Source organism: Sapajus apella, unplaced genomic scaffold (assembly GCF_009761245.1).
Source record: "Sapajus apella isolate SASKATOON/1434 unplaced genomic scaffold, GSC_monkey_1.0 scaffold6, whole genome shotgun sequence".
NCBI classification, from domain to species: Eukaryota; Metazoa; Chordata; class Mammalia; order Primates; family Cebidae; genus Sapajus; species Sapajus apella.
Genome location: NW_022436946.1, coordinates 72667606 through 72693346, shown reverse-complemented (window position 1 = coordinate 72693346; position 25741 = coordinate 72667606). Strand labels below are relative to the sequence as shown.

Here is a 25741-nt window from a genome sequence, read left to right as displayed (position 1 = left end):
CCCCCCTCCTCCCCTCCCCTCCCCCCCTCCTCCCCTCCCCTCCTCCCCTTCCCTTCTCCCCTTCCCTTCTCCCCTTCCCTTCTCCCCTCCCCTTCCCTTGTCCGCTTCTTCCCTCCCCTTCTCCCCTTCTCCCCTCCCCTTCCACTCCTCCCCTCCCCTTCCCTTCCCCCACCACTCCCCTCTCCTCCCTCTACTCTTCCCCTCCCCTCCCCTTCCACCTCCCTTCCTCTCCCCTCCTTCCCGTCCCCTTCCGTCCCCTCCCCTCCCCTCCTCTCCTCTCCCCTCCTCTCCCCTCCCTCTGTTGCCCAGGCTGGAGTGCAGAGGCGCTATCTCAGCTCACTGCAACCTCCGCCTCTGAGATTCAAATGACTCTCCTGCCTCAGTCATCTCACTGCCTCCTAATGCCACTTAGGGCAGAATAAAAAGAGAGTAAGAAGTGGGCCCAAAACCTAAAAGGCAATAAAATATATATTAAAAAAAAAAAAAAGAAGTGGGTGGAGCCTCCAAACAGTTGAATGGCAGCTTTCCTTTGAGTTGTGGAAGGATTTAGAGAGGGTTAGGCAGCAGAGATATTAATATATCTGGTTTGGGTATGAGGCCACCTACCTCTCTATATCCCTAATCTTTTTCCATCCTTATCCCCCTAGAGCCTGGTCTACATGTTCCTCTTTCTTTACCCAAAGCACTCTGCTGAACCACTCCCCCATCTCTGTCACTTTCCTCTGACATGGTTGTATGGTGTTGTCACTGTTTTCCTCTAAGTAACAACTCCTAATCTTATAGTACACTTCCCCTGTGAATGCTGTTCATATAAGCCTGTACTGACATGGGAATTACTGCTTGCTTCCCCTCTTTACTCCTTCCATACTCACCACCTACTTTTCAGGATGTCTGTTTCTTAAGCCAAATAAATCCCCAACTGATTAAATGTCTGCTGATGACAATAAGAATTTGGACAGAAGGGTATTCCTCTGAAATTGTACCACACAGCTCATTACATTTTCAAGAAATCACAGAAAAAGAGAGAGGAAGAGAAAAATATTTGCAACCCTTGTTTGGCCGGAATGTACCAAGTCTCAACTGCCTATAGCTCCCCTAAAAGTATGACCTAGAGAAGTTCACAAGGGTCTCACAATTAGCTTGCTGCTCCACCATGTAATTCCTTCCTCTTTTCCTTTCCTAGTACCCAGTCCTAGGATTACTTGGTTTGGCCATTTACATGCAACTCTTTATGTAAATTGTTTACCTTTTAGGCCTCATTATTAACAGATTTAACTATACTCAAAAGAATATTAAAATTTTGAAACAATTTTAACATAAGATATATAACAAAATATCTGAATAAATAATTTGTTTCTTTATAAGCATGGTTTTAATAAATAAATATAACAAACATATATAAAAGTTTCTAAAGAAGATTAGGTAAGACTTCATTATTATATTTAGGTTTCTGACTAATCTGAGCATTTAAGATCCTGCTTAATCATTATAGCTCTAGTTCACTAAAAGAAAAAAGGAACCCACAAACAACTTCAATATACAAATCTATCAATTCTAAATTTATGTTGTTGTAGAAGTCATTCCATTACTGAAAAAGTTCTTTCCAATTTTATGTATTTATTTATTTTGAAACGGAGTTTCATTCTTGTCACCCAGGTTGGAGTGTAATGGCCTGATCTTGGCTCACTACAATCTCTGCCTCCCAGGTTCAAGAGAGTCTCCTGCGTAGCTGGGATTAAAGGCGCCCACCACCACGCTCAACTAGTTTTTGTATTTTTAGTAGAGACAGGGTTTTAACATGTTGGCCAGGCTGGTCTCAAACTCCTGACCTCAGGTTATCCACTCACCTCAGCTTTCCAAAGTGCTGGGATTACAGGAGTGAGCCACTGCGCCTGGCCTCTTTCCAATTTTATACTCTCTCAACATCTAATAGACAATAATTCATGAAGAACATTATGTGCCATAAAAGTCATACTAGCTCAAAATCAGCAGGGGAAAATGCTATTATTTTCCTTTTAATTACTGACTTCACATCCCTGATTTTCCTATTCTTGTGACAATACCCAACAGTCAAGTAAAAAGGCAAAATTAACCTACTAATCTCTACATATAAAACCCTTCGCATGGAAAACTCAGAGCCATGGCCCGCAAAAAAACAAAGCAAAACAAAACAAAAAGCAGTGAGGTGAAAGTGAACTGCTGCATTAAATAAGCATAGACGTATGGGCAGTCCGTGTAGGTTGTTATAGCAAGAGGCTCTAGTTTGCGAGCATTGATTAGGTGTTGAATAGTATGTTAGACATACATGCAGTGTAGGCACGTTTGCAATTTCAGTGAGGGATCAAACAACTGAATCAGGCAGCATCTTGCCACAAGGATCTGATTTAGTAGACAAAACCAGATATGTAAAATTATCATAATAACTGGCAGTGTGCGGTAAGAACCGTAAGGGAAGTACAAAGAAGATAGTAGTTCTAGTGGTGGTGGTGAGAATGGCGAAGTGCCATTTGTGACGTAATTTTTGTACCGACCTTAAAGGATAGGTAGATTTTTGACACCTAGAAATGTAGAGGATATTCTACGTGGAAGCTGATAGATGACTGATATCTGCATTTGATAAATAGTTCTGTCTGCCTATAAGTTAGTATTAAAGTGAATTGTGGAAAATTATATGAAAAAGTCATGAATAGGTTTATTAAGAGCCCTAATCAGACTTGAATACGGATGTTGATAGAGACCCAGTGCTGATTTCATGGGGAGAGAGATTTGATGGGGGCTCTACTTTAGTTAATGTGCTGAGATGTCTGAATTAGGAGAGGGACTGAGGCAATAGGTAAATAAGAGGCTACCGTGATCACAAAAGAGGTAATGAGAACTAAACTGTTTTTGGAGCGGTAGAAATGGAAAGAAAGGAGATACACTGAGATTCAGATTATGCTTTGAGTACCTGCCACCATGAGCCAGCACTATGCTAAACTTTCTTACATGGCATAAAGACTTGGAAATTGGTTTAGAATAAGGAGGGAGAGAGAAGATCATTTTAGTGTTGACTAAGGTTTACAGTTTGAGCAACTGAGAAAATGGTGGTGCTAATAACAGAAATAAGTTGGTTGAGAAGAGCAGTGATTTTTGTCTACTCCAGCATGGGGTAGAAATGGAGCTCAGGAGATGGAAGGATTTGGAGAATAGCTTGGGAGTCAACTCTGACACCTCAGAAGAGCAGATGTCAGAGAAACAAGATTTATTTGTTCAAACTCTCCTTTAATTAGCTTCATATTCTTGGTTAAGACATACATAATTTCTCCAGGGTTCTTATTTCATTATATCAGTTGCGAGGGACTCCCTGAATGATTTGATGGTCTGTTCCCATTCTAAAATTTTATCTTTTGTGTTTTATCTCTGAAATTCTGAGCATCAGATTGGATTAGTGTCATCACTTTGTTGCATCAGAAGTATATTAAAATCAGAGCTATCTATTTTACTCTTTTTCCCTCTTGAATTTTGTTTTTTAATTAATCTTCATTAACAAGTACTCACTTCATACTCACTAGGTTTACTCCTTTAGTTGAAAATTCATTTCTTAAAAATATCACTTAACACACATGTAAACTGGATAGCTTTTTAAATCAGCTTCTAGGGTTTGCATCAGCCAGGGTTTTAAAAGATGGAATTAAATGTAACCTAACAGTTAAGTGATTCAGATTACAATAGTATTATTTTAGTTTGTTTTCTTCAACTCTCTAATGATACATAAATTTTATATCTTAGGTTCACTAATGTATTTAAATGAAGCCACACTGCTCCATAATATCAAAGTTCGATATAGTAAAGACAGAATTTATGTAAGTATTTTACCTATGGTGTAAATTGTTGTGGAGATTATTAACTTATGTGGTACTCTTTGATTTTGCCAGGCTTGAAATTTTCTGACAGAAAATCATGCTTCATCTGAACCTCTTGAATAGTGTGTGAGCTTAGTGAGGCCAGGGATTTTTTTCTAATTTACAATTTGAACTCCAGGAGTTAAAACATGCATGATACATAGAAGGCACTTAATCAGTATTTGTGGAATGAAATAATGAATCCAGAGCATCATTTAATATCTTTTAGATTTAAAAATATCCAGTTTGAGTATTTTTAAAAACACTATAATTGTTTTTGGTTTTGATTTTTTACTTTTGGTATGTCTGTAGATGTGTTTGATTCACTTTCCACGTTGTCCAGAAGACAATTTAAGGCAGCCTATAAGGAATATATATTGAAATTAAAAATTTGAATGAGGAAAAAATGTAAATTAGAATAGAAGATAGTATTTGAGGAAATATCAAGAACATAGGAATGTTGACCATAGAGCCTAAATAGTTGCTGAATTTCATTAGACTTTAGATACTCTGCCTTGAAAGTCCAGAATATTAAAAAATGAAAGAAAATGCTTTCAGTATAAATAGAGTTTACACTAAATCATTCAGATGGATACTTAACCTAGCATATTTTAATTATAATTATTCTCTGGGCATGCATGAGACTTTATTCCAATATGACCTAACCATATAGTTGTTTGGTGGCTGGAGACAAATTACCCCACTGTAGTTCTCCTGTTATAAAGATGGGTCTCTTCATTATTTTTGAACGAAGAAAACACATGGTTTCTTTGACACTTGCTAGATCAAATGACAGTCTTAATCTTTTATATCACTATCAATTTGCCTAATTGTACTTACTCAATTCTGACTAAATTACATTTAGTCTCTGCCATCTGTCCAAGTAGTGACAGCTGGGAAATAGAACTTATTTATTTGATTCCAAGTGAGTGTACTTGACATCTTCTAGTTACATATAGTTTTAAGACTTTACTTTTCTCCCTGATACTTTTCAAAATCAACTAAATAAAGAACATATTTAATGTGGCTATTTTTGCTTAGAAATATATTTAGAAGCAAAATTCAATCAATCAGCTGACTCATGTTGAGCATCTAATATGTGCTAAATTCCAAAATTAGAAGTAAGCTTAAGTTGCCCATTAACCATTTAACCCATAGATGTTCTAGGCAGCAGTTAACATATATTGTTTTGACGAAATCTGGGACCAAATGGTCGCTACAGAGCGAAATCAATCCTTGGCATTCAGTGATAGGGATGGGCCCAGAGGTACTTCGAACTGTGTTAAACTCCCCAGTAGCAGGGTAAATAAAGTAGGTTAGGAATACAAATGACCAAAACTTAGCTGTAGGGGTAGATTTTATCATTGGAGTCAACAGAAGAAGGCTGATTGAGATGGAGCTAGAGACTCAGATTTCTGTCTGTGGTAACTTGGTGTGGTGATGTGGTGTCCCTGGGGAAGCACGAGGAAGGAGAATATTTTCTTTGAGGCAGAGGTAGGTGGGAGGAGATAATCTTGACTTTGGATATGCTGAACTTGAGGTGCCTGTGGGGTTGTAAGATATAAATATTTATTAAGAATTGGAGAAATATGGATTCCTATAAAGATCAGGGAATACTCAAAGAATGTTTAGGACTGATTTGGGAGTCTTAGTTATATAGAGAATGGAAATGTTCTTTGTTTTATTTCTACTATGAGCTTTATCTTTAATGAAAATAGTAATTGGAAAATTTTATGTTTATGCTTTTCATATTTAGACCTATGTTGCCAACATTCTGATTGCAGTGAATCCATACTTTGACATACCTAAAATATATTCTTCAGAAACAATAAAGTCATATCAAGGAAAATCTCTTGGGACAAGACCACCTCACGTCTTTGCAATTGGCAAGTGATTTTAGTTGTATTTTAATTATTGTCTTTCTTTGTATTGTACACATTTACTCAATTTTTCTTTTAGATTAATAAAATATACCATAAATTGAATATATATTTTGGGGGAACTGTATACCTCTTTGGCATGTAAACATTGTTAGGAGCAAGTGTTTTACACAGCGTGGGGAAGAATCCTTTTATAGCCAACTCATGGGGCAGGCATACATCATTATCTGTGTTAAATGCCTGTGTTTGCCCAGTTGAAAGTAGGATGTAATAAAAGCTGACCTAATGGCAGTTTTAGAGTCCTTAATCCTTCAGCTCCATCTTAAAGTGTCCTCCTTTACAGTTTCAAGGCCCTGGCCTTTTTCTCTTACCCAGTTCATCCCTTGTGAGTGTGTTACTTGGGCTAGACTGGAGCTGTAAGAGCAGACTTTTGGGCATCATCTTGCATCAGAGCTTTGTAAAATTAAAGGATTAAAAGTAGTGTATGCTTCATACCACTGGAGAATCTGTGTGGGAAGACAGTAGTGTCTCTTTGCCTTTCTCAGCTTCTCTTTTATTTTGAAGTCCTCCAGCTCTGAGGCATAGGAGGTGGAGTTATTTGATCAGAATGAGAAATTACCCCTCTTGCCACCAAATACGGAAGTGTTAGCCACCCCTTTGGATTCAGACATAAAGCAGCTAAATGACACGTATTGGAACTAGTTCGTAGTGCAGTCTGTTTCTCTTTGGGCTTCCCTTTCATGCTTGCGTTTTGGCCTAGCCAGGCTTCACTTCCATATTTGGTTGACCTGTGTGCTGTATACTACTAGGTAGAGTAAATATGACTGACATAATTACTCTACCAGGGCAGCAGCAGATTTACTTTTGGCTCTAAGAAGCTCTGACAGGCGTTGGTGTGTTCAGCTTGCAAAATGGTGCCCCATCCCTTAGAACCTGAATGTGAGCAAACTTATCACTGGAGAAAAGCTACATGTTTAAAATGTAAATAAACCAGTTTTTATTTTTAGTTTTTTACTGGTTCAAAAACCCCAAGTGTTTGGAATGATTCTTTAAAAACAGGTGGAGGACGGGTGTGATGGCTCATGCCTATAATCCAAGCACTTGGGAGGGCTGGTCTCGACCAGCCTGGGAAAACATGCAAAACCCTGTTTCTATAAAAAAAAAAAATACGAAAAAAAATAGCCAGGCATCTGCTTGCCTGTAGTCCCAGCTACTCTGGAGGCAGTGGAGGGAGGATCGCTTGAGCTCAGGAGGTCAAGGTTGCTGTGAGTTGAGATCATGCCACTGTACTTCAGCCTGGGTGACAGAGCAAGACTCTTATCTCAAAAAAAAAAAAAAAAGGTGGAATAGATTGTGGGTAAATTGGACAAAGGGATGAGTGTACTCTTGCATGTAGCTTGCATTCTCCCCTTAGAGTAAAAGCCATTTCTAAAGTCTTCTTGGCACATGTCTGAGGTGAGAAATAGTTGTCTTATAGAGCCAAATTGTAAGGACCTAATTTTGAGTTAAAGTTGCCTTAATTTGAGACTGCTTTAACAGCATTAAACTGTTTGCAACTTGTCTTTGTAGTCTTAACATTTAATACATTTCATAGCCTAAGTTGTTGGAGTGTAATAAAGATAGTTAAAAATTATATATGTAAACGGTGACAAATCTGGGAAATTTAAAGCTGTTAATTTTGCCTAGTTGTAAAATGTTGACAAATTCTACAAGATGCGCAAATTTAATAGTTGCATTATAGGAAAAAACCCCACAGATACATTTTGTAATTATGTATTTTTTTCTTCAGCAGAATTTTTGGTTGCCACATTTCTTAATTGGAAGCTCATTAATTCATGCTTTTCACTGGGGACTTCATTAGTTATGCATAGTGACCATTTTTTTTAATCCCTCTGCAGATTACCTCTGGAATTAGGAAGAGATGAGCCACAGCCCATAATATTGAGACATTCTATCAGAAACTTAAGAGTTGTTTATTTGGATTTCATGTTACTTAACTTTTAGGACAATTAGATAGAATATTTAAAGTAAATACTTTAAAAATGTTTTGAACACGTTTGAATGACTTTATTTTCAAATTTCATTAACATTGATCAGACATTTATGATTTCTTTAAGAGTAAGTGCTCCTAAGTGAACTTTCTGTTATTAACTTTATGTTTAATATATTGCTCATCATTAATATCTTATTTTGACCCTAGCTGATAAAGCTTTTCGAGACATGAAGGTGCTCAAGATGAGTCAGTCTGTCATTATATCTGGAGAATCAGGAGCTGGCAAAACAGAAAACACAAAATTTGTTCTAAGGTGAGTATTCAGCCAACTTGAAGTATTTGAGCAGCTTGACTGTTTTTTTCACCCCCTTGAGATAGGGTCTCACTTTGTCACCCAGGATGGAATGCAGTGGCACCACCACAGCTCACTGTAACATTGACCTCCTGGGCTCAAGCGATTGTCCCACCTCATTCTCCCTAATAGCTGGGACTACAGGCACATGCCACCATGCCCTGCTAATCTTTAAATTTTTTCATAGAGATGAGGTCTTACTGTGGTGTCCAGATTTCAAATTCCTGGGCTCGAGCAACCCTCCTGCCTTGGCTTCCCAAAGTGCTGGGATTATAGGCATGAGCCACTGTGCACTGCTCAGGTTGACTTTTTTTTCTGGTAAAAAGGTACATATGTAAAAGCTGTCAGCCATTTCTAAGTGCATAACATAGTAGCATTAAGTATATTTACATCGTTGTGCAGCCAATCTGTACAATCTCCAGAACTTTTCATCTTGGAAAACTAAAACTTTACCCATTCAATAGCTCCTCCATTTATCCAGCCCCCTAGCAACCACCATTCTACCTTTCAGTTTTTCTTTGAATTTAACTACTCTGGATATCTTTTGTGTAAGTGAAATTACAGAGTATTTGTTTTTCTGTGACTGGCCTATTTTATTTAGCTCAGCTTACGATTCATCCATGTTGTAGTATGTGTCATAATTTCCTTTCGTTTAATTTTATTTTTTACTATTTTGGATCCCATCCTTCTGTTTTAAGGCCTCCTGTTTATTACACAGCCTTTATAGGCTGAATAATATTTTATTGTAGATATATGGTACATTTTCTTTATCCATGCATTTGTCAATGGACATTTAGGTTACTTCTACCACTTGGCTATTGTGAATAGTGCTGTTATGAACATGGGTGTGCAAATATTTCTTTGAGAATTTGAACAGGTTGGCTTTTAATACCTTTGCATACTTCATGAAATAGTTTGGAATGGTGGGTTGTATCCCTTTAAAGAGAGAGACACCTTATATTAAAGCTAGTCTATAGATGATTGAAGCCAGCTCTGACATGTTACTCACATGAGGATCTTGGAGGAGACCAGTACTGGCTAGACAAAGGGTGATCTAGGAATGTTCCTTAAGAATCTAACATTTACATTCTGTCTATACTTGTGTTGTTAGCGTGGTTGAAACCATTTTTTACCTTAAGCTTATGATAATTGGCCTCCTATTTCCTTTATAGCCTGCCCCCTAATGTATTCCCTCTGCTGCCATTAAATTAAACTCGTGGCACTGTGGTGTATTTTTTTGTTTGTTTTATTTGGTTTGTTTTTTTTAAAACAGGGTCTTGCTCTGTTGCCCAGTCCCCCAGGCTGTAGGGTAGTGGTGCGATCGTAGCTCGCTGCAGCCTCGACTTCCTGGGCCCAAGTGATCCCCCCACCTCAGCCTCCCAAGTAACTGGGACCACAGGCATGTGCCACCATGCCTGGCTGATTTTTTATTTTTTGTAGAGACAGGGTCATGCTATGTTGTCCAGGCTGGTCTCCAACTCCTGGACTTAAGTGACCCTCCACTTTGACCTCCCTAAAGTGCTGGGATTATAGACATGTGCCACCACGCCTGGCCTTACACTTGGTTTAGAATTATAGCATTTTAAAAATGGAAGGAATCATAACACTCACTGTAGTGTAGTACTTTTAATTTACATACTCATGGAGGTTAGACCTAGTGGTTGAACTACTGGTAGGAGCAGTGTACTCACCAGTGTTGTTCCCACTGAATTATAGTTCTTAGTTGATTGCTACATAGTGATTCTCTGAAATCTCACGGTTCATTATATAAATATGTGTGTTGTTCAGAGTTATTTATATAAAATCAATTGAAGAGTTTGTTAACAACTGTTATATATACACAATTCTGGTTAAATGAATTCTTACCAAGATTCTTGGATTCTAAGTGGTTCAGTTTCTTTTTCTTTCTTTCCTGTATGTAATAGTCTATATGAGTCTATGGTTAATATATGAAAATGAACAAAAAGTTAAGGAATTATAAACTTACAATGTGAACTTATATTTTAAATTAAGAATTGTTCTCGCCGGGCATGGTGGCTCAAGCCTGTAATCCCAGCACTTTGGGAGGCCGAGGCGGGTGGATCACGAGGTCAAGAGATCGAGACCATCCTGGTCAACATGGTGAAACCCCGTCTCTACTAAAAATACAAAAAATTATCTGGGCATGGTGGCATGTGCCTGTAATCCCAGCTACTCAGGAGACTGAGGCAGGAGAACTGCCTGAACCCAGGAGACGGAGGTTGCGGTGAGCCGAGATCGCGCCATTGCACTCCAGCCTGGGTAACAAGAGCGAAACTCCGTCTCAAAAAAAAAAAAAAAAGAATTGTTCTTTGTTTTGAAATGAGCCAGGCAAATAGTTATTTCTCTGTGTTTTATATTTCAGTGAAACATGAAGAGTGATAACTTCCCAGTTGTTCATTGGGAAATTGCCTTATTTTATACAGCGAAAGTTTGAATTAACAGGCTCTCACAGAAGGCTTTGAAATCTCCTGTAGTTGATGAATATGATATATTTAAAATCAAATAGTTGGATAAAATCAGAACATTCCCTAAAGAGTTTAAATATTAATATCGATTAGATGTTAAAGGCAATACAAATATAATTTATTTTTTATTTTTATAATTTCAAAATTTGGATTCAGGTGATACATGTGCCGGTTTGTTATGAGTACATTTTGTGATGCTGAGGTTTAGGGTGTGAATGATCCCATCACTGAGGTAGTGAGCATAGTACCCCCAAATAAAAAAATTTTTTTTTTTGAGACGGAGTCTCAGTCTGTCACTCAGGCTAGAGTGCAGTGGTGCAGTCTCAGCTCACTGCAACCTGTGCCTCCCGGGTTTAAGCAGTTCTCCTGCTTCATCCTCCCGAATAGCTGGGATGACAGGCGCACACCATCATGCCTGGCTAATTGTTTTTTTGTTTTTGTTTTTGTTTTTGTTTTTGTTTTTTCAGACAGAGTCTCGCTCTGTCACCCAGGCTGGAGTGCAGTGGCGTGATCTCAGCTCACTGCAACCTCCACCTCCCAGGTTCAAGTGATGAACCTCAGCCTCCTGAGTAGATGGGATTACAGGTGCCTGCTACGCCTGGCTAATTTTTGTATTTTTAGTAGAGATGGGGTTTCACCATATTAGCCAGGCTGGTCTGGAACTCCTGACCTCGTGATCTGCCTGCCTCAGCCTTCCAAAGTGCTGGGATTACAGGCATGAGCCACCGTGTCTGGCCCCAGCTAATTTTTATATTTTAGTAGAGATGGGGTTTCACCATTTGGCCAGGATAGTCTTGAACTCCTGACCTCAGGTGATCTGCCTGCTTTGTTCTCCCAAAGTGCTGGGATTATAGGCATGAGCCAGCATGCCTGGCCCCAAATAGAATTTTAAATCAATTTTAAAAGCTATAACAGAATAGTTGCATTTAAGTACACATGTTTAGCTTTTAAACAGTTATAATGATGATCTAGTTTCAGTTTTATATGTACTAAATAATAAGAAAAGTTTAAATTATTATATACCATATTATTGTCATCAACATTTTTTATCCTATATTTTAAACAGATACCTGACTGAATCTTATGGAACAGGTCAAGATATTGATGACAGAATTGTTGAAGGTATTGCTAATTTTTTTTTCTATTGTTATGCACGTCCTGAAATTAATTTACAAGATTTCTTACAGTGGTCTGGAATGTTCTTCTTTCAGAGATGCAAAATGCTCTTTTATCTCCTACAAATCATTGCTCATGTATCATCTTGTTATTTACTTAATATCTTTTGTTTCTGCCCCCACCCTCACCTCATGAAAACACTAAGAAGGCAGGGATTTTTGTTTCATATTCCAAACCTGTAGAATAGTAACTGATACACAGCATAAACATCTGTTGAATCAATGAAAGAAGTACAGGTATTTCTTTAGCTTCCTGTTTGTTTTGTGGAGCTTGTTTTGTGTAAAGGGAAGAGGAAGAAGGGTTATTTGGCATTAAGGTGCTTTTAAGGGAAGTCATTTTAACAAAGGCAGTAGTGTGTAAATTGATTTCCTTAAGCTATCCATGCTAGTATAACTTTTTAGAAAGTCTTCTTGTAGCTCAGTTTGGAGACTGCTGGCCTAAACTACCATTATGTTGAATCTGTACGATGCCCTCCTGCATCATAGACTCCTGTTTGATCTCCTCACTTAGATTTTTACTTTTCCTTAATCCAGTCTCTGTATGAAAGTTGGAATACTTTTTTTTTTTTTTTTGCCCTGTCACTCAGCACCCAGGCTGGAGTGCAGTGGTATGATTTCGGCTCACTGCAACCTCTGCCTCCTGGGTTCAAGCATTTCTCCTGCCTCAGCCTCCCAAGTAGCTGGGATTACAGATGTGTGCCACCATGCCTGGCTACTTTTTGTATTTTTAGTAGAGATGGGCTTTCACCAATTTAGCCAAGCTGGCCTTGAACTCCCGATCTCAGGTTCTCCACCTGCCTTGGCCTCCCAGAGTGCTGGGATTACAGGTATAAGCCACCGCACCTGGCCAGAAGGATTTCTTTTGCTTTAAATCGTCTAATGGCTTCATACAGCTCTCAACATCACGCCCCAGATCCGTAACATCACCCGCAGTGCTCTGCGTGGTCTGGCTCCTGCCTCTTCTGATCTCATCTAGAGTCATGTTTCTTCTGACTCCTCATGCTTTAATCACATTGGGCTTCTTGTAGTTCTTTGAACTGTTTTAAACAGGCTTCTCTGAATACTTGTTCTCCTTACCCCTGTCTTACTTTTCCCCACTACGTACTCAGTAAGCATTTTTAATAACAATGGTGATAATAACATATATGGGATGTATTAGGCATTATCTAATTTTAAAAAAATCTGTTATCTAATTTAAATCTTCACAGAATGAATTAGATACTATTTTATCCCTTCTTTAAAGATGAGAAACTGAGGTGGTAATATGCTGAAGCTCCTATAGCTCATCAGTTGTGGAATTGGGATATAAACTTAGACATCTTAACTACATGCCATACTAAACGCATATTTTAACACTCTCTTGGCCTTTTTTGTTTTTAAATTAGAGACAGCATCTCACTATGTTGCCCAGGCTGGTCTCAAACGCCTGGGCTCAAGCAGTCCTCCTGCCTCAGCCTCGTAAATAGCTGGGACTGTAGGAGTGCAACACCGCATGCTCTTGACATTTTAAAGAAAAAACTTAATTAGGAGCCTTATATGTTGATGCATTTTGCTAATAAATCATAGCAAATGCTATATGCATTTTTCACAGTGATGTAAAATCTGCATGTAGCTCAATCTAAATGCAACTCTAATAAACATTTTTAAAGTTGAGCATCAGTAAAGTTTTTTTAATATAAAGAATTTTCTAGTTTCATTTACAGTTTTTACGTGGTGTTGTAACATACCCAGATATGCACTTATTTTGTAAGTGATGCTTTATGCACAGTAAAGTGCCTTACTTTAGTGAGGGAGTCATTCTTAAAAACTGAACAAGTAAATAAAAAAAGAACAAATTATGGGCTACCTCAGTAAAAGACTAATTAGTATTCTGATTTGCTCATTTGAGGTGCACACTTACTTGGCAATTGGATATAAGCCTGGTTTCTTCCGTGGTAATGTGCTGTATATGGTATGTAGTCTGTTATAGTGGAGAAAAGTTGGAAGTATTATTCCAAATGTTTCTATAGCTGCTTTTTTTTTTTTTTTTTTTTTTTTTTTTTGGGAGACTGAGCCTTGCTCTATCCTCCAGGCTGGAGTATAGTGGTGTGATCTTGGCTTACTGTAACCTCTGTGTCTTGAGTTCAAGTGATACTTCTGCCTCAGCTTTCCGAGTGGCTGGGATTAAAGGCATATGCCACCACACCTGGCTAATTTTTGTGTTTTTTAGTAGAGTTGGGGTTTTACCATGTTGGCCAGGGTGGACTTGAACTCCTGACCTCAGGTGATCGCCTGCCTCCCAAAGTGCTGGGATTCTTAATGGAGAGTAGCAAATGTAACAGGAAGGGCCTAGAGTTTTTTTGATGCCATCTGTAGTAGAAGTTTAGTTGCTGGTTTTGGAATGAGTATATTATTAGTAGCATTAATATGATTTTCTGTTGGAGAGGTTCTTACCCTATTTGGGGATACTTTGCTTGTATTAAATTCTTCAGTAAAAACTAGTAGATTACCAGTAAGGGAGTTGGGAGACCTGTAAATGAGTTCTCCTTCTGTCAGCAGCCAGTTATGTGGCCTTTGAAGAGTGAGTTGACCATGCTGGCTTCAGTTTTTTTGTCCCATCTGAAACATGAGGGATATATGCTAATATTTCTTTTAGTTTTAATGTTTGCTTTCTTATTTTTGGCAAGTAAAATGGCTGGGGAGTGAGCTTTAAAAGAGCTTTAGAGACTAGTTACGCATTCTACCGTGGATAGAATAGGAGAAATAGACTTGAAAAGGCTTCATAAGAAATATGGCTTCATGTTTATTATAGCAAAAACATGCTTCATAAAAAAATATTTTAACACTAAACACTATGAAGCACTTTAAGTTTGTTGATGGAGAATACGTGTGTAAGATTAACACTAATTTTGTATGTTTATAACTGAGACTTAGGTGAGTATAAGAGTAGACTCTATTGACTCTTATCCAGTCATGGTATGTATATGGGTTATTATAAAATAACAATGAAAATGTTATATTTGTTTGTTAGGATTTTAAAACCTATTATTCTGAGAGCCTTTCTTAGATAATTCTGTAAACTCTTAATTTGTTAAATTTCACTGGATGTACATGTAAAAGTGTTAAATCTGGAGGCTATGTTAATATGTAAAATGTTTTACAAAAGTAAGTCAAGTAATAACATTTCTTGCCTGTATTTTCTCACAAGAGGCTTGCTGTTTTATCTATTATAATTAGTACTCTTGTGAGCCTGATATACTTGAGAAAGCAGTAAAAGTCTTAGGGAAAGAATTTTAAATTTAAATTTAAAAATTTTAAATTTAAAATCGAGTTGTAAATTTTGTAACGCAGTGGCTTAAAAATTTAGTTTTTCCTATAACATTTACATTTTCTTTTTACATGTTTGAGAAATTTTCCCATCTCCTGGACTTGAATAGTGCCTGAGCCTAGTGGGCAGTCAATAAATATTTGTGGAAATGGACATTACATGTGAATTCCTTCATGTTAATATTTTTTAGAGCATTTTTTAGACATATGTATTAACAAATGGAGGCATACTATGTATATTTTGTAATGTTCCTTCATGCTAATTTTTTGATGGAGTTTTTTTTATTTCTCAATAGCTAACCCACTCCTAGAAGCCTTTGGAAATGCAAAGACTGTTCGCAACAATAATAGCAGTCGATTTGGGAAATTTGTAGAAATACATTTTAATGAAAAGGTAAGTGAGAGTAAGCTTTGGAATGATATTTTTGGGAATTCTTTGCGAAAATGCAGGGGTCAGTTGGTGCTGTACTTGCACTTATGGTAAATTCCTTTAAGTTTCGTTGTTACTTTAGATGATTTCAGGAATGTGTATGTCCACTACGACCACCTAAAAAGCTTCTTTCAGAATTTAAAACCCAGATACTGAATTTGACTTTGTCATTGAGTATTACTGTATAGCTAGTCATGTAAGATATTCTAGCACTTGTGTTGAGGTACGGTGCAAGGTCAATTGTGATTCTACGGTGGCTCCAAACTTAGTAGGATTTGGGTAGAGACTTAAACGAGGATGTTTAAAATGAAGGATGACCATTATAAATACTCTAAGCTTACATTTAGTTTTTTGTTGTTTCCCCTTTATTTGATGAATATTATAACCTCTATGATAGACAAACGTGTATTAGAAAAGGTAAATAATTTAAGATTGCTGAGGTATACTTTAAGACTTTAAATGTAAAAATACATTTTCTCTCTGTTTTGTTTTTTAGAGCTCAGTTGTTGGAGGATTTGTTTCACATTATCTTCTAGAGAAATCTAGGATCTGTGTTCAAGGCAAAGAGGAAAGAAATTATCATATCTTTTATAGGTTGTGTGCTGGTGCTTCTGAAGATATTAGAGAAAAACTTCATTTGAGCTCTCCAGATAATTTTCGGGTAGGTCAAAAGAAAAGAAATTTCATACAGCCAGGTGCAGTGGCTCATGCTTGTAATCCCAGCACTTTGGGAGGCTGAGGTATGTGGGTTGCTTGAGCCCAGGAATTCAAGAGCAGCCTGGGCAATGTAGTGAGACCCTGTCTCTGAAAAAAAAGAAAACAAAACAAAAATTAGCTAGGCTTGGTGACACGCACAGGTAGTTCCAGTTACTCCAAAGGCTGAAGTGGGAAGATCACTTGAGCCCAGGAGATTGAGGCTGCAGTGAGCCGTGATTGTGTCATTGCACTCCAGCCTGGGTAACAGAGCGAGACCCTGGCTCAAGGAAAAAATAATTTCATGCTATTTTTGAAAATAGAATTGCCATTAGTCTTAAAACTTATTTTAGTAGATTTTGAAATCTGGTTGTTGTGTGTATGTAACTTGCATTAGATCAAGTATAACATGTTAGAATGATCACTGTACTGAGAAGATCTGTATTAAGATGTACTGCTGAGTTTATAATATAACACTATATGAGGAGGCACATAATGGAATAGATAAAAGGATAGATATTAAACCCCATATCAATTTAAACTCAATTAGAAATTTATCATAGTTATGTAATACTGGCTTTAAAGTTACCTTTGAGTTATCTGTAAAAATGTTTGAACACTGAATTAATGTTAATAAAGGACACATGAATGTATTTCTTAATTCACTTCAACAACAAATATTTATTGCTTGCCCATTGGGTGCCAGGAATTGTGCCAGGATTAAAAAGATAAATAATACCCAGTCTTACACAAAGATAATACCCAGACACACATGCACGCATGCACGCACACACGCAGACACACCCCTGCACCCCTGAGCATTACAGGCCAAGGGAGTAGAGTTTCTAGGAATGGTAACTGGGAATGGTTAACATAATTTTCAGATTCTCAAGTTAGAAAACAGTGTCTGTGTATGGAATATGGGAATGTAGTTTATATAAAGGAATGGAATGTGAGTAAGGAATGTACTTTGTATAGAGTTCCCCAGGTGATTCTGATAGTCTTTTTTGGTCAGAAATCCTCCATTTGAGAATAGTAACACATAATTATTGCTGTGTTGTTGTGTGTGTATTTTTGCAGACAGCTTATCTTTTACTTCATCCAATTTCTTTTCATGTGTATTTGCAAATTTTAAAAGTCTGTTGTCTTAAAATGCTTTATAAATGTATCTCTTCATATACTTCCAAAATCTCCAGTCTTTTCTAGAACTCTCCAAATTAATTGGAATTTGAAGCTAGTTGTCCACATTATTTTCATGGAAGTAAAGAAAATTATTTCTTTTTTTACTATGTTTTTTAGAAAAGGAATATATATTACTGTGAATTATGTAAAATATAATAACAATGATGTAGTTTTGTCAACACTTAGTTGACAGTAAAGTGATGTGACTGTTCTGGTCTTAATCTAGCATTTCTTTCTGCTTTAAGGTTTGGGAGCATAGTATTTCTGGGTTTCAGAATGTACAGCCTTTCCTGGTACACTAGCAGGCATCCTGAAAGGGCAGCTATTAAAATGTATCTGGTCAGAAGGTTTCCTACTTCTGCAGTGTGAACCGGGAGGCCTAATTTCCTTTCTTACAGGAAAGTCCTTGTTATGGTAAGAGGGAGAGTAGGGGAACAGCGTTGCATACATTTACCATCTTGAATATTCCTCTCATATGCAGGCACACACACACTACTATATCCACTTCCCCCAAATAATTATGTCTTAAAGTGACTTGTAATTATGTTAGTGATTTCATCAGGTTTTTCTGTAGGTTAGCCCTCTGGTTATAACTGAGAGATCAGGTGTTAAAAGCAAAGGAGAAACCTGCAGTAGGTTGAACACTTCCAAAATTGTTGAAATTTTTTGGTCACTAAAAATTTAGATCACTACTCCATTAAAATTAGTATGTAAAGAATTGTGGATGTATACCTATTTGAAAGCATTTGTATTAACCACAAATATACTTTAAAAAGTAAAAGGTTTAAAAATGTTTGCATTATTTAGACATTTCAAATATTTCTTTTATGGAGCCATTTGCTATAATCATGGATAGATCCTTGAATGTAGAGAAAGCTTGGATAGAATAAGAATAGATAGCAGGGGTGGGTAGTGTTCTAGTTTCAGGAAGACTAAAATGTTGTAATATTAGGCCCCACTGTCCAGAAGCAAAGTATTTGACAAAACAGTTGGAGCTGAGGAGACAAAATGCTTGGTAAGCAAAGAAACATTAGTTTTGGCTTTATATGTTTAAGCTATTATTCTGCTAAGTAAAAGAGCTCTTACTTGAAACGGTCAATTGAAAATGCTTTCCAACATTGTTTCTTCTCCCTTCTTTTTTATTTTTTTCCCCAAAGATTCTAGGGTAGAAGAAAAAAAACATGTATATTGTTGTCTTGTTTTTACTGTATTTTAGCATTTAATTATAATGGAGAAGGAATGATAGATGTATCGATTATCTAAAATTTAATTTATCCCCAAATAATTCAAATTTATTATAAATTTTTTTGGTATGTGTATGATGTGGTATATTTAATCTGGGATGGGAATTCATGTCATGGTAGAATAAAATCATAGTGACCTGATTTATGAGAAGCTGAGGTGTTTAAAAAACTTATCCATTCTGTTTTCTGTGTACATACTTCCTGGTCAGATTTGCCCAATTCCAACTGAATTTCGTCTTTAGGCTGTGTGTAATTTTTAGAAAAATGCAGTATTTTTAGTCTGCCTTATAGCTAATGTGTTCATTAACTTTTGTTTAGAAACGGTTTTTAAATGAAGCAAGCCTTCAATTGCAAGAGTAATAAATGTGAGCAGTAGATTCTTGTTGATATTGATACAGGTTCTTTTTCTGAACTGCTCCTCTTATTCTATAGCGTGGAAGTATTTAGCTTTTAAAAGCCTTTGGGAAGCAAAGTAAATCGTTGAAATAAAACCTAAAATTATCTGATCCATAAAGCAAGCACGGTAATTTTTGTTCAATTATTGTTAACTGTCAGTAAATGTGAAAAGTATGTTTTAAAAAACTGACTCTAAAAATCAGAAATTAAGAAAACCAAGGATAGTATTTCTTAATTATTCAGAATTTAAAATATTACTTGAAAAATTAAACCACAGTATGGGTCCTTACTCGAGATTCTATGTATTTAGTAGGAAGCTGATTTTCATGATTTTATGGACTGTATTTAGATTTTTGTTACTGAAAAGATATAAAATCATTGCGCTTTAAAAGTAGAAAACCTTTATGTCATTGATTTTTATTTTAATCATTTTATTTAATCTACTTTCAGAGATTAGGATTTTTAATATTCCTGGTTTTATTAGTAGTAAGAAAAATGTTTATAAATGTAGAAGTATTTTAGTGGAGAGATTAAACATTAAACAGTACTCAAGTTATGTTTAGAAATTCTTCATGGTTGGCACTATTTGGTAATTTGTGTTTTTTCCTGTGTTATTTCCCTGTGGATCATATATGTTAATTATATTTAATTTGTTTTGTCATAGTATTTAAACCGAGGCTGCACTAGATACTTTGCTAACAAAGAAACTGACAAACAGATTTTACAGAACCGCAAAAGTCCTGAGGTATAGTAGACCTTGTTTCTTAAAATCTTTAATGTAAAAAAAAAAATTATTCCGAAAGATGTGTTATAATTTTTATTTTGGAGCCCAAGTAAGAGTTCTAACTTTTAGGCTTATACTTTTGAAAACTAAGTATTTATCTAAGTCTCTTTCCCAGTGTAATACTTTATACCTCTTGTTGGTATCTAGTGAAGTTGCAGGTTCTGGTTCTTCCTGGTTGAGCATCACTGCTCTCCTCTCATTCTGTTTTTAAGCATGAAGGTATTAAATTGCCTAAGAATCATTCTCTTCTAGCATTTTTGAAACTTAGTCTTATATCACCCACTTGAGCTTAAGTATATGTCTTTTACAATTTATTGTCTATTTCAAGGCTGAAGTGAGCTTTGATGTAGACAGTAAATAGATTAAGCATTCTTGGGAAGAAAGGCTTATAGGCTGGGTGTGGTGGCTCGTGCCTATAATCCCAGCACTTTCGGAGGCCAAGGTGGGAGGATCATTTGAGGCCAGGAGTTCGAGACCAGCCTGGGCAACGTAGTGAAACCCTGTCTTTACAAAAAATGTAAAAAAATTGCTAGGTTAGGTGGTGTATGCCTATGTAGTTCTAGCTACTTGGGAGGCTGAAGTGGGAAGATCACTTGAACCCTGGAGGTGAAGGCTACAGTGAACAATGATCATGCTGTTGTACTCCAGCCTGGGTAACAGAGTTAAAAAAAAAAAAAAAAAAAAAAAAACTAGCTGGGCGCAATGGCTCACACCTGTAATCCCAGCAGTTGGGAGGCTGAGGCAGGTGCATCATTTGAGGTTAGAAGTTTGAGACCAGCTTGGCCAACATGGTGAGACCCTGTCTCGACTAAAAAAAAAAAACAAAAATTAGCCAAATATGGTGGTATGTGTCTGTAATCCTAGCTACTTGGGAGGCTGAGCAGGAGAATCGCTTGAACCCAGAAGATGGAGGCTGCAGTAAGTGGAGATTGCGCCACTGTACTCCAGCCTGGGCGACAGAGCAAGATTTCATCTAAAAAAAAAAAAAAAAAAAGAAGCTTATATATTATTATAGTTCTGTTTAAAACATGATATTTATGTAATATATGAAAAATTTTGTATATTGGTTTCAATGAATTATCTTTCTAAGAGTAATTAGATATAATTATACCATTATTATTTTTAAAACATTAAGTTCTAAATCTAAAAATTTACAACCCTTTATAAATTTTAATATGCAGTGTTTAATAAGTGATACTAAGTTGCATGTATTCCAGGGGCTTAAATTATGAAATACTATGTAATGATTTATGATACCTACTGGTTAATATTACCATTATAAATTTTATTAAAAATTCAAGTTGAGTAATCAGACGAGTTTTTATAATAGTTTTTAGTGCTTCTATATTTGTAAGCCCAATATTTTTGACTCCTCTTAAAATGGATTAGATGATTTATGTCTTTAGGATATTTATATAAAAGAACAGAAAGCAAATAAAATGTTTCATTACTTCAAATTCTGAGCAGACAAGCCTACAGTAAATTTTTCTTTAATTTGATATTTTATATATCATTATAGATACAAAATCTGAATTATAAACTATAAATTTTGTTAAAATCATGGTTGGTACTTTAAGAAGGAACATTAATATTTATTACATTGTCTTTCTTTGTCTTGATAAGACTGTGTTTTTCTGAGATACCAAAATATAGAAGTTGTATTCTTTTCACTAAGATAATGGAGACATTTCTTAGTGGGACATTGCAGGAGTTCTGAAGAGGGGAAAAAAAAAGATATAAATTTGATCATTTGCCATGGAAAAAATGGAGTAGAGAGGAAAGAAAACCAGAGTTTACCCCCTAAAGAGTAGTGTGTACTCTCGAAAGAATAAAATTGCCCTCTTATTCTAGAGTCATTATACTCTGTTAGAAATCTTATTTACATTGATTGAGTGTGTGTTTATGCATATAGGTAAATAATGGATTAATATGTTTAAATTACTTTTTATGTCTTCTTTATCAGGAGGATGAGGTGATCATTTTGACTAATTAAACCCTTTGCCCAATTCCGTCTGAATGTCTTTAGGTTGTGTGTAATTTTTAGAAAAATGCAGTATTTTTAGTCTGCCATACAGCAAATATGTTCTTTAACTTTTGATTAGAAACAGTTTTTAAATGAAGCAATCCTTCAATTGCAAGACTAAAAATTCTGCATGATGTGTGTTTTCTGCTGAACAGTTTTGGCTGCATGTGACTGTTTCCTTGGCTTATTTTAAGAACAAAATTGAATTTTATTGTCTTAGATATTTTCCAGAATTGTTACACCTTCATAATTGAACATTTTAAATAATTTTGTAGAAAGACAATTACAGCTTGAGCTGGGAATCATTTGCTTATTGGGAGGAAAAGATATCCATTTCCTGGCCTGGAGGCATCTTTAATGACCAGTTAATCATGATCCTGTTACTTAATGTTTAACATATATTCTCAAGTTCTGGAAAATTTCTAGTACAATCTTCTTGTGTCCAGTAACTTTTATGTTTCTCCAGACCTGACTTTCTTCTTTATTTCTTCTAAGTTAGTATAGAATCTAACAAATGAGTACGTTACATGCAAGTTCCTTTAGGAGAGAAAACAAATTTTCTCTTCATTTTTTCTAAAATATTTTAAGTCATTGCATAAATTATTAGAGTAAGCATAATGCTTACTAATATCCTTTACCTTATATATATGCATATAAAAAGGTTTAAAAAAGAATTCTCAGACATGAAAATTCTATCAGCCTGTCCACTATTTACTACTACTTAATATTGGTACAGATGGTAGCATTTAACCTAAAGGAATGTCATACTAATTGTCACATTTAAATTTTTCATTGCACTATTTAACCTACTTTTTCTTCCTTTTTTAATTGACAAGAATAATATATATTTATACAGTACATTGAAGTACAATGTAATGTTTGATACATGTATACATTGTAGAATAATTAAATGAATATATTTATCATGACCTCATTTAAAAAAATCTGTAGACATTGATTCATTTCAACTATTGATATTCCCTTTTTTTAACTCAATTTATATCTTTTTCTAATGTCCTAGGATTATAATGCTTTAGAGTGAAAATCGTAATTTAATTGAAAAACATCTAATTTTATTCTTTTAATTGAAATTTTTACTGATAAGTATAGAGTCACATGTAGTAAATAGTGAAATAGAATAGAGAGATCCTGTGTATACTTTTCCTGGCCATTTAGTTTTTGAATGTTAGAATAGTAAAGATTTTCTCATTGACAGATTTTATTTTTGCATGTTATATAGTACATAAATTGACCTGGTGTAGTAGTTTTAGTCTACTTAAATAATGTAATGATCAGTTAATTGGTGTCTTCTTGTTTTGTAGTATGTTAAAGCAGGTTCTTTGAAAGATCCTTTGTTAGATGACCATGGTGATTTTATTAGAATGTGCACAGCTATGAAAAAAATTGGTTTGGATGATGAAGAAAAGCTTGATCTCTTCCGGGTAGTAGCTGGCGTCCTGCACCTTGGAAATATTGATTTTGAGGAAGCTGGCAGCACTTCAGGTTTGCTTTTCATATGTTTAAGAGGAAAAAAAACTAAATAGAATTTCTGTTATTTCTTTGTCATATGAAAATTGACTGTTTATGTGCAGCTTGCTTAAAAACTTTAAGAAATATCTAAAATACACTGGGTTAAATGTTGAATCTGCCAAATGTAGAATGTTTCATTATCAGTCATTCTGAGCTCTGTTTTGAACAAATCAGTGATATTGCTTAGTTATAAACCTCTAATTTTTCAAGGTTAAATAACTATTTCATCCTAATAAATTTAAGGTAATTTTTAGTTAAATTTTCCAGTTGATTAATTTACACTTTTCCAATAGGTGAGGAGATTAATTCTGTATAATTTATTAAGGCATTTTTGAAAATTTTCAAGATCATTGGATGAATTAATTAGGATAATTTAATATATAGCAGCCCATGTACTTTATTAGTAAGAAATGAAAATAAATTAAAATTTTAATCTTATGCAGATTGAAAACAGTATTTAAATGCATGGCAAAAGCAACTCTTCAACTCCAGTGTTTCAGTCTGTACATAAATAGTAGAACTTTGCATAGTTCTAAATTTGATCCACAAATACAGGGAATGTCAAACTGAACCGTGGCCCAAATTTAGCCCACTGCCTGTTTTTATAAGTAAAATTTGATTGGAACATTGCCACACCCAATTATTTATGTATGGTCTATACCAGCTTTTGTGCTAGTGTCAGAGTTGGGTAGTTGCAGCAAAGACTGTATGTCTAGTAAAGCCTAAAATATTTACTGCCTGGCACTTAGAGAAAAAGATGGTCAATCCCTATATTAAGACATTAGTAGGATCTTATACCAAGGATGAGTTAGGGAAAACCTGCAGCACCATTTAATGTATTAGTCAATAATGGGCTTTGGTGTTAGATCCCAGAGGCTCTCTGAGCCTTGGTGTCTTCAGTTGCAAAATGAAATAATCCTCTTGAAAAGGAGAAGAACTTTTAGAGTACAATCAGTACCTAGCAATAGTGTGTGTATGGGGAAGGAGTGTAAGAAGACAGGAAAAAAGAACATTAAAAAAAGTGTTATGTGCAAGACCCTTCTCATTCTCTATTTCATCATAAACATCATAATTTTAGTCTGTACAACATAAATATAATGAGGTAGGGGATATTATCTCCATTTTACAGAAGTGGAACCTGTGTCAAAGTGATGCGTGTGGTTATTGATGAAGTTGTAGATGTGAGAGCTGGTTCTACTCAGGCCTAACTCAGAGGCTTGTGGTAATTGTCCCTCCTTTCTCCCAGGCTACTGAAATTTGTGATCTGTGAATGAGCAGACTAAAACAGACATCTTAATGATTTTCAGATGTAATGTTCTGCAATGCTGTGAAATCAATAAGTGAGATGCAACATAACATAGTGGATGGGAGCACGTGCTCCTGATCCAGATGCTTCACCACATACTATCTGTATGACCTTAGGCAGGGAACTTAGCCTTTTCATATCTCAGTTTCCTCACTGAAAATAGTAATAGTCCCTACCTCATGTTGTAAAGAGGAATACATTAGTTAAATATTTGTAAAATGATTTGAATACTTGTGTCTGGCACATAGTAAGTCTGGCACTGTAAGTGTTTTAAATGAGGAAGTGTGATTAAAATATAGATTGCTCCCAATTTAAAATGAAAAAAATTCAAGCAAAATTTGATATGTTCTTAATATGCATTAAAATTTTTTTTTTTTTTTGAAGGATTGGAAAATTTGTTTTGAAAATATAATGAATGTTAGCATACATTTCATTTTCTCTCTCGCATTGTTATACCAAGGGAGAATGTGTGGGAGATTCTAACACACAAAAAAATCTTTACAATAATTAATGCACACTTTAGAAATGTTGTTAGAAGTGAAGAATGTCATCTTCACAGCTCTTTATTACCCTGTGGTAGAAGATGCAGATGTATAGAATATTATAAATGCTGCATGATGCAGTTAGTAGAAGAGTATGAAATGCCCAAAAGGTACTGCTATTTGCATTGTCTCTTATTTTTCTTCTTTAACTTTCTTTTGTCGAAGGGAAAGTGAACAGAAATCAAGGAAGATTGGAAAGAGGCAGGGAATCAATAGGATCAATAAATGATTAAATTAATTATTTTAAAAGCGAATATTTTATTTGTCTCCATCCTTCCTATGACTCTTCGTACAGATCCAAATGGTTTCTTTCTAATTAGAAGTGATTTCTTTTTTCCCTAGGGAGCTTGATTTGGCATGTCTTAGCTATTTGAAAAAAACTTAGTTTTGGCGGGGCATAGTGGCTCATGCCTGTTATCCCAGCATGTTGGGAGGCTGAGGTGGGAGGATTCACACACACACACACACACACACACACACACACACACACACTCTCTCTCTCTCTCTCTCTCTCTCTCTCTCTCTCTCTCTCTCTCTC

At 35.7% G+C, this 25741-nt stretch overlaps 1 protein-coding gene across 4 annotated transcripts in view; it reads left to right on the top strand.

The window, feature by feature from the left end:
• Nucleotides 1-25741, top strand: part of MYO6 (myosin VI) — a 162785-nt gene that overhangs the window by 65734 nt on the left and 71310 nt on the right. For 3 of the 4 annotated variants that reach the window (XR_004268021.1, XM_032275470.1, XM_032275471.1), the window contains exons 4-12: nt 3769-3842; nt 5638-5767; nt 7962-8067; nt 11659-11714; nt 15370-15467; nt 16000-16164; nt 19683-19763; nt 21766-21774; nt 23148-23328. Coding sequence is in view for 3 of the 4 variants with exons in the window: in XM_032275470.1 (XP_032131361.1) it covers nt 3769-3842; nt 5638-5767; nt 7962-8067; nt 11659-11714; nt 15370-15467; nt 16000-16164; nt 19683-19763; nt 21766-21774; nt 23148-23328 (900 nt within the window). In the remaining variant the exon portion in view is untranslated. The remainder of the gene's footprint in view (nt 1-3768; nt 3843-5637; nt 5768-7961; nt 8068-11658; nt 11715-15369; nt 15468-15999; nt 16165-19682; nt 19764-21765; nt 21775-23147; nt 23329-25741) is intronic. The other variant, XM_032275472.1, reaches the window with a different exon arrangement.